The sequence below is a fragment of the Nannobrachium achirus genome (assembly GCF_963921795.1).
Source record: "Nannobrachium achirus genome assembly, chromosome: 22".
Lineage (NCBI taxonomy): Eukaryota > Metazoa > Chordata > Actinopteri > Myctophiformes > Myctophidae > Nannobrachium > Nannobrachium achirus.
This window is the reverse complement of record NC_137829.1, coordinates 13,357,255-13,366,602: the sequence shown is the minus strand read 5'-3', so window position 1 is coordinate 13,366,602 and position 9,348 is coordinate 13,357,255. Positions and strand designations below refer to the sequence as shown.

Here is a 9,348-nt window from a genome sequence, read left to right as displayed (position 1 = left end):
TGAGTCTGGCGCCTTAGACCGCTCGGCCATCCTGACAACTGATTAACACTACACACAAATAATGTATTTGAACCTGCAATCAGCGTTTCCGTCATTGTGTTAGACGAAACAACAGTTATTGCTCAGATTGCTCAATGTATTATAGATTGGTAAAGTAAATATATTCAGTTATATGTATATAATATATTATAGAGTACAACTATTGGGTTTCGGCTCATGCAGACAAAATAGCAAAACAATAATAGCGATACATTACAACATTGTCAATAATAACTTAAATATGAACACGAGTCGTGACACCGTGTCAGTGGGATTTAATGTTAGTCCGCGCATTATTAAATTATTATATAAGGTTCTAATCCGTGTACATTAATAAATGTGCTATGCCTATGCCGTGCTGCTATGACAACATAATTTCCCTCATATCAATAACTAGGTATCTCTCTGCTCTGTCTGCAGGTCTCTATTTATCAACGTTATGTGGTGGTTGTTGTTTAGGTAATTGTAACAAGGCTACCCAAGCGTTACACGAAACGTCAAACATCAAAAGACGAAACAAGAAACATCCTATTAATCCAGTTTAATACTACTGAGTATGTTTTAATATAATCAAAAAGGTCATGTCAGAAGTGGGATTTGAACCCACGCCTCCATTCGGAGACCAGAATACCCATGTTACTGGAAGGTTCAACCTTGAGTCTGGCGCCTTAGACCACTCGGCCATCCTGACAACTGTTGTGTGCGGGGAAATACGTGGTAATTAAACAATATCAAGTAGTGTGGGAATATCGTTATTTCATTGGTAATGTTCAAACGGGCAGGTTGTTAAATTAACACGTTTCAACGTATAAAGCAACCCGTTGTTTTCAGCGTCGGTTGTATTGCTGGCATTCCTACATGAGACGCGTGATGTTGACTAGGCTAGCTGGGGGCTGGGGCGGCTAAGCACATAACAAGAGAGGAGGCGAAGTATCATAATACGTGTAGGCCTAGTGCCTGGGCTGCGTCCATGATCATCATCACAAATAAAGAACGAAAGAAGCTAAACATAGGCCTACGGATAAACGACGGGCGTTATCGCTAAAGGGCCGGGCCAGTTTGCAATGATCTGCCAGGGGAGGGTACAGTAGGCTAGACTGATCTTCGAAAAACAATCATGGACTCTCAAGGAATTCACTGCAATACATTTGCTGATCCGGTGTGGGTCAAGAACGGAGTCGGTGCTTCCATGTGTGTGAGTGCAAATTACCGGATATAGTAGGCGGGATTTAGACCGGATCACATTGGTTAATTCAGAATGGAAACCAGGCTTTCCACGAGTGCTGCGGAAAACCACGTGAGACACGAGACCCGCCCCTTTTACTACATAACCATTGCTCCTGTTGTGTTTGTGTACTACTGTGTTGTAACGTTAACTGTATGGTGGTTGTGATCGACGGTTACTGGTCATATATTGGAGGTCAACCTTCTCGAACAGATCAGTTCAATTTTTCCTCAAAATGTCACTTTACAGGAACGCAGTTTGGTTGGCCAAAGGTCTTCAGGAGTACACGAAGTAAGTAATTACTATGCTATATGCTTTGCGTAACGCTGCCTGACCCAATGCAAACAGCTTGTGTAATGTTAATTAGCCACTTAAACTGGGGACTTTTGGACGTGTGAGTTGGCTATAAAGTGAGATTTTGTTGTTGTTGTGTTGTTCGGAAATACATTTTCTATTTCTAGTGTGAAATAGCGGCCCTACTTTTTGATTTGATTGGCAATTCACATAGGAAAAGCACAGGACAGTACAGTCAGCCTACAAGGTAATAGGATTTAAACCCATGAAAGCACTACTATGTGGCTTGTTTATCGGGTTGCATTCAATTCATTGATAAACTAGGGCTTCCTTGCTTAAAGTGGTTAAAGAACTTACGGTCCCTAACACATAGAGCCTATATGTCGAGATACTTCAGTGGTTTCCTGTGGAAATAAGCCAAGTGCTTTTCTAGGATCTCCTTTTAGTTGACCTTGTACCAGTGAACTGTACCGTCATGAAACTGTACCTTTTCCTATGCAAACTTCCAATAAAGTCTTCAATCAATCAATCAAACCGCTAATTTACACTTGCCTGCAACTTTCATTCATTTTGTATATAGTGTATAAACTAATGTTTTCCACTTTGTTCCGACAGGAGTGGCTATGAAGCTGCAGCAAAGCGTTTCAATCCAGGGGACCTCGATGTGAACCTAAGTGGCAGGTCCTTCATGATTACTGGGGCCAACAGCGGTATAGGAAAAGCCACAGCCTTGGAAATAGCTAAAAGAGGTGAGTATTGATGTTTGGGGGTTTTGTTGTTGTTGTTTTAGATTATGATGCATAATGCAACTGCGAATAGTCAGGGGTATGTGCTGTGATGAGTGTCTGAAAAGACTAATCCTCTTGAAATGTCCACAGTACTTAGTTGTCACCACATAGGATTGTAAAGAATTGCTCAAATTCATATAAAGCTTTTCTAAGTACCCAAAGTTGCTTTACAAGTTTTAATGTACAATCCTGTGCCCTGGGTGTGTGATGAGGGATTGAATGTAGGAGTCTCAGAAGTAATGTTGGAGAACCCAGACTGGTTGGGGCAGAATAGTCACCATCGATGTCCAGTTGTGCAATACCCGTTGTATCCGTCTGTCTGGCTGGCACTCTTTTATGCCCATGTATGGTGTTCCGTGTCAAGTATGGATGTCCCGATCACGTTCTTTTGCTCCCGATCCCTATCACATATTTTTGCTCCCGATTCGATCCCGATCCTTCCCGATCCGATCTTTCAGCAATGCATTAAGGAGAAAAAAAAAGCTTTTATGTTGTCCCTTAAGGTTGTTTTTTTTTATTTAAATGACAGTATCCATTCTATCCAAGCTTCCTTTTTCACTTGCAGCATTGTATCAAAACAAATTAAAAATAAAGCTCATCAGCTTATATATTGTTTAAATATATAAAAACAAGGAGTTTCCCAATCTTTTTCTCCCAATTCCGATCTTTTGAAATCGGCCCGATCTCCCCGATTTCCGATCTCCCGATCCGATCGGGACATCCCTAGTGTCAAGGTCTGTGATGTCATCTCCAAATTTGGGCACTGTAGTGATGTCAGTCAGTGATGTCAGTCAGTAACGTCAGTTGGGCATTGTTACCATGGTGGCGACACTGTTTAGTGTCAGTGATGTCAACATGCAGACAGACGACGGACAGACATTCGGTAAATTAATAGTTATAGATGTCAAAGTTAAAAGTGTTCTCTCCTATCCACATCTGTCCAAGTACTAAATAGTAGGCCTGGAATTTCGTCATTTTAGGGACAAGGCCACTTGGCCTTTGGTGTTGTTCAAATGCCAGGACACGAAGGTCATCAATAAAACATAATTTTAGTCCATTGAGACTATCTGCAGTGAAATAAATAAATTATGGTATTTACAATCTGATCCATGCTCGGCCCTGCACCAATCAAAGTCACTGGATTCGTTTAAAGATGGGGACTCAGGGGAGTTAAAAATTCAGGCACTGGCGTCTACATGACAAGCAAGAGACACAGGTACTGTCTACATATTGGCAAGAAAGAGACATAGGAGAAAGTTGTACAGTCAGCTGGGGCATGTGGGCTCAGAGCATGCCATTTATTAGGGTCTTGAGGCCAAACTGAGGGGCATGATGGCCATGGCCTTCGTGGCCTCCCTGAAATTCCTGCCCTAGGTTATAGGAGTAACAAAATGCTGCTTCCTCTGTGCTTTGGGAAGGAAAAGAAGAATGTACTATGTAGGCATGTCTGTCCACTATAGTGAATTCTTTATGTGTCTAAAGGGGGAACCGTCCATATGGTATGTCGCAACAAGGGGCGGGCGGAGGCAGCTAAGGATGACATCATAGAGCTGAGTAAAAGTCAGGTGAGGATTGATAGTTCACACCTTCCATTCATACAATGACAACCATATTAGGCTCCAAAGTGCATGTTATGTGAAAGTTTGAACATGGAGTGTGCCATTATAATTATAGCTATAGGTCCTTGCTTACTTATTGCCTAATCTCTTGGACTTTGTTATACACTTGAGTTTAGAGTAGACATGTAGCTGATGCTGTAATGCAGAATCACTCACACTGCAGAAGTAAACAATAGCTTAAAGGTGGGGTAGTGATATGTTTTGTTAATAAAAAAGAAAACAATTCTATACTGCGATCTCTCAACAGTTGTCATTCTGTACAGATGATATCACTCATCTTCTGTTTCCGATTTTTTTTCCAGAGTGTTCATGTACATGTTGTGGATATGTCCAGTGCTAAACAGGTGTGGGAGTTTGCACAGAACTTCTCACAGAGTAACAGTTTACATGTATTGGTACGTATACATTTATTTATGAAGCGCTTTTTGAAACAGGGTTACAAAGTTTACAGAACAAATCAACAAGAAAACATGAAGGAATTAGAAACTAAAGAGCAAACACAAACACTTGAAACCAAATGCCATCAATAAAACAACACAATAAAGTATAAACGAGGCAGCGGACACTAGAAAAAGGCTGTGTTGTAAAAATATGTTTTCAGAAGTGATTTAAAAGATGACCCTGACCTTGCTAGCCTTAGATCCTAATCCTTAATGTGAAAATAATGGTTTGTTGTTTTCTTCAGATCAACAATGCAGGGTGTATGGTCAATCAGAGAGAATTAACTGAGGAGGGCTTGGAGAAGAACTTTGCCACAAATACTCTAGGTAAGAAAGGGAAAGCTAATGTCACTCTACATTTCAGTAAAATAACCAGTGTTCGATTTGTAAAGCAGATGAGAGATGGACACTTTCCTAATATACATTTTTATTTCAATTATTAAATTGTGATATTATGAAATGGTCTTGCATAGCAAATGTGTCTGACAGTCTACATTTCCCATAAGGAAATGCATGTATTTAATTCAGTCTGACCAGAAGCAGGGAAGAAAAAAGAATGCACTGTATAACATGCTATGAATTGTGTTGCTTACTTGTTTCATCTACTTGTGTTTGTGTGCAGGCACGTACATCCTCACTACAGCCTTGATACCTTCCTTGAAACAAGCTGAAGACCCCAGAGTGGTGGGTTGTGGTCTGTCTTTATCAGCAGCTTCTTAACTTAAAGAAGCAGTTCACCCGAATCCATGGAGATTATTTTATTTTTGTCACACTGATGCACACCTGTTATGCACAATATGTGCACATAATTTGAAGCGTGTCTGTCCACAGATTCCTTCCGTAACTTATGTTCTCATCATAAAAGAGAAAGGAACGCAAGAACGCAGAACCGACATTTAATCTGGTAAACCTGTGTAAAACCCAAATAGTCTGGATATGTTTTTTAAGTTGTCTTTCATAGGGAAAATCGCACCTGTGCGAAGTGAGTGGTGCAAACACGACACACATGCATATCTCCTTGTATGGGCCTTTCTGTCCGTGACGTGAGTTACTTTATGTGTATGAGTACAGATCTCCATCAGTCCTATGACGTCAGTCGTCTAAACTCTATGGCATATCTATGGTGTATGTTATGATGATATCGCTCCAAATTTGGAAAATATTTCAGCGTGATTACAGCCCTGTTGACTTCCAAAAGTTAAGTATTTCAAAACGTGTATAACAATGTGGAGGAAGAAAATTTATGGCTGTGGCAGTGTGCATACCAACTTTGGCACTGATAGAGATAGCTAACTAAAACTCAAACACTCATAGCTAACCTCTTGCAGAGCCACACTGTTAAAAATAATTTGCTATCACATCTTTGCAGATCACTGTGTCATCAGGAGGCATGCTGGTGCAAAAGATGAACGTGCATGACATGCAGTGTGAGAAGGGGACATTTGACGGTACCATGGCCTACGCTCAGAACAAAGTACGAAAGGGAGACACAGATTCTTGGAGGGACAGACCCTTAACTCTGTGTTATACCTTCTTACATACTAAATACTGTATATTCATATTGTTGTGGAGAGGTGGCTTGGGTTGGTCCTTGAGGATTGATGTTCAAGAGTTAAAATGTTTACATGTCTGTTATAGTTAGTGCCTTTTTATGCCCCTGATACCCATAGCAATGTTTTCATCAATATCAACCAGCAACGACCCGAGGCGTCAATTGGGTATGGCCATTGGCAGCGTCATTGGATTAATCTTTTTGTGCCTTCACTCATGCAAGATGCCAGTCATGTTGCCACACCTTATGAACAGGCATGAATTTATATTAGGAAGTAAATAAATGTTTTTCCCCCTTTAGCCAAGGTATGGCAACTGCCATACTCAATTGACGCCACTGGTCGTTGCTGGTTGATATTGATGAAGACATTGCTACGTGTATCAGGGACTTAATGCTTTTGTTTTGACAGAGGCAGCAGGTGATCCTGACAGAGAGATGGGCATCGCAACACAAAGACATTCACTTTTCCGTCATGCACCCCGGCTGGGCAGATACACCAGGTAACAAACAGAGACTCTCATTCCATACTCTACACTGCACATGTCATGTACTGCTAGAAAGTCAATCGCTGTGCAGGTAGTAGCTGCATAATATGATCTGGATCGATCATGGCACAATATATACAGTAGCTATTATTTAGATATTGTGACATTACAGTTGATATACAGGATTTTTATGTTGTCTTTTACTGGATTTAATCACTTAAGCCTCATTTTATTCTTTCAAACATTTTCAAAAAATAGGGAAGATGCATTGTGAACTTGTAGATCTGTTATTTGAGCTATACCCATTCAGGCTGGGAACACATTTTAGTGTATGGGAGGGGCTTACAGTACATGTACAGTATGTAGCAACATATTTGTTTTTGTAGGCTAATTTCTGATGGGTTAAAAATCTTTGTCCATATAGCCTAGCCTTACATTACTCCTGCAGCGGCCCGTCGAGTAGGATCAGATGACAACTCATGCTGAAATGAATTGTGATACCAAGTCTGTCAGCTAGATGGCCTGCTTACTTGTGAGTGAACATTTTGTCTTTTTGTGTATCTTTTTTGTGTTTCTCCATAGCTGTCCAGTCATCCATGCCAGACTTCCATGAAAAGTTCAAGAACAAACTGCGCACAGAGGCCATGGGGGCAGACACGGTAGTGTGGTTGGCCGTGTCAGCCAACGCTGCCAGGCAGCCCAGTGGACTCTTCTTCCAGGGTGAGGCATTTTCCAATAACGTTACACAGTAAAATCCTGTGTTAAAGCCACAATCTGTACAGTGTTTTATTGTGTGGGGTGGGGTTTTGGCAGCTGTAAATGGGCGTCCACATATAATAACTATAACATTAAGTATAATGATCGTTTTAAAACGCTTTCTAAGTCATTGAGTCCACACACAATATAACAAAGACAATGGCAAACCAATATAGTTAGAGTTATCGTTATAGTGATTGGTGTGACCAGTCGTTAACACCTGAGATTCTGATCTTGGTTCTCCCTCTTGGGAAACCAATAAGAGGAAATCTGCTCTTGGCTAGGGGATTGAAGCGGCCCTCACTTGGGAAGAGTGAGACCATCTGCTGACATCCACTGTAGATGTAGTTACATTGTATTAATACAATATATAAACAGATTGGTTAAAATAATGTTTTATTTGTTAAACGTAGTTCCGGATTAAAGTTTTAAATGAACACTAAGCATTTTACTGTGTACGGAGGCTATAGTATTTATACAACATTGACTGAGCAACTATCACTTGTAGTTAAGTTGAGTAATATTTGACTAGGAGTATATACTTAAACTGACTGTAGTACTGGAGTTGAGTACGCTGTCCACCACTGGCCCTATAATCTTTGTTGTACAATGAATATTTCAAATAGCGAAGACAGCCAATCTACAAGCTCACAACATGTCGCAGCACAGGTGATCTTGTAGATCAGCCATTTTGGTCTATGTCCAATGCTGAACGTGGTTAAACTGACACAATAATCTTCTAAAACCAGTGTGCTACACCACTGGTTCCCAAACACTGGATCGGGACCCATGTGTGGGTTGTGGACACATTTTTATGGGTGCCTTAATACTTTTGCTTTCTAAATGTTGTTTTTAATTATTTGTTCAAAAAACATTACAAAAAGAAAAACCCATAAGTAATTTCATAAATAAACAAAAGAAAAATCGAAGAAATTAGAAAATATGTTTAAGAAGTAGTGAAAATAGTCGATCTACAAGCTCACAACGTGGCGCGTAGCGACGCATTGTGAGCTTGTAGATCTGCTATTTCCACTAGATTGGGTCAAACGTCTAATCTCTCTCTAAAAGTTTGGGAACCACTGTGCTACACCACTGGGTTCCTGCTTTCTCCCATACAGTTTAACCGTTCATATGATTTATTGCAGACCGCAAAGCTGTGGCCACACACTTACCCCTGGCCTGGACCAGAGCCTCACCACAAGAAGAGGACACAATGCTTTCTACGTTGGAACAGCTCGCCAACAAGCTCAAACCATGAACTCTGCCAAAACACTTAATATGCCAAAACACTTAATATTAACACTCCTTGTGACACAGATTGACTGTTTTGCAACATACCTTTTACATTTACTATTGCAAATTCTTTTGACTGATTAAAAACATTTAAAGAATGGTCCTTGGCCTGGCGGGCAGAAGAAATACAACTCTACCTCATAGTTTAAGATCAGCTTCAGACAGACAAATTGGGTGAAAACATGATCTCCTGGCAGAGATTGCTATATTTGGTTTGCATTCTGAGAATGTGTAAATCTAAGGCTGTCTAAGTGTAGGTTATCTCAGCACTTGACTGTTCCAGTGATTAGTTGAAATTTTGTAATTAACACATACCATGTTGAAATATCTATACAAAATGTACCTTATCTATACAAAATGTACCTTAGCTAATGTCCAGCTGACCATACAGTTTACAATACAACTACATATTCCAACATTATACATATTCTTTATTATTTACATACATATCTGCTCTTGGCTAGGGGATTGAAGTGGCCCTCACTTGTCCACCCGTGGTGAGACCATCTCCTGACATCCACTGCAGATGTAGTTATTTGTATTAATAAAGTATACAATACACTACCATACAGATTGGTTCGAATGTTTTATTCATTAAAATAAGTTAGGGTTAGGGCATGGTCTGGGACAGAGGAACGGGGAGGCGGTGAGGAGACTGCCCATAAGTCCTCAACTCATTACTCCACCACCGACGGTAGGCTCTATGCTGCGCGAGAGTCTATCACTAACACTGTTTCAACCTGTTATTTTTTTTATTGTATTTTTTGTAATTATTTTTTTCCAAACTAATTATTACAAATAAATGTAAAAAAGTAATTGAAAGAACACCGCCAGCTCACATATTAGGACAGTATGAG

The 9,348-nt window shown here is 40.2% G+C and overlaps 1 protein-coding gene across 1 annotated transcript; it reads left to right on the top strand.

The window, feature by feature from the left end:
• The first annotated feature begins 1,427 nt into the window (after positions 1 to 1,427).
• On the top strand, positions 1,428 to 9,253 carry dhrs12 (dehydrogenase/reductase (SDR family) member 12). The gene is made up of 10 exons (XM_080753805.1): positions 1,428 to 1,555; positions 2,174 to 2,307; positions 3,829 to 3,911; positions 4,268 to 4,360; positions 4,651 to 4,732; positions 5,028 to 5,089; positions 5,775 to 5,879; positions 6,367 to 6,457; positions 7,025 to 7,162; positions 8,344 to 9,253. The coding sequence occupies exons 1-10, from the start codon at positions 1,500 to 1,502 to the stop codon at positions 8,454 to 8,456; spliced, it is 957 nt and encodes a 318-aa protein (XP_080609931.1). The 5' UTR covers positions 1,428 to 1,499; the 3' UTR covers positions 8,457 to 9,253.
• The last annotated feature ends 95 nt before the right edge of the window (positions 9,254 to 9,348 follow it).

Excerpts from the sequence above, each read along its gene's own strand:
- dhrs12 (XM_080753805.1), top strand. The coding sequence starts at position 1,500 with ATGTCACTTTACAGGAACGCAGTTTGGTTGGCCAAAGGTCTTCAGGAG. Across the intron at positions 3,912-4,267 it reads TAGAGCTGAGTAAAAGTCAG|AGTGTTCATGTACATGTTGT; the intron begins GTGAGGATTGAT and ends TTTTTTTTCCAG. Across the intron at positions 6,458-7,024 it reads CGGCTGGGCAGATACACCAG|CTGTCCAGTCATCCATGCCA; the intron begins GTAACAAACAGA and ends GTTTCTCCATAG.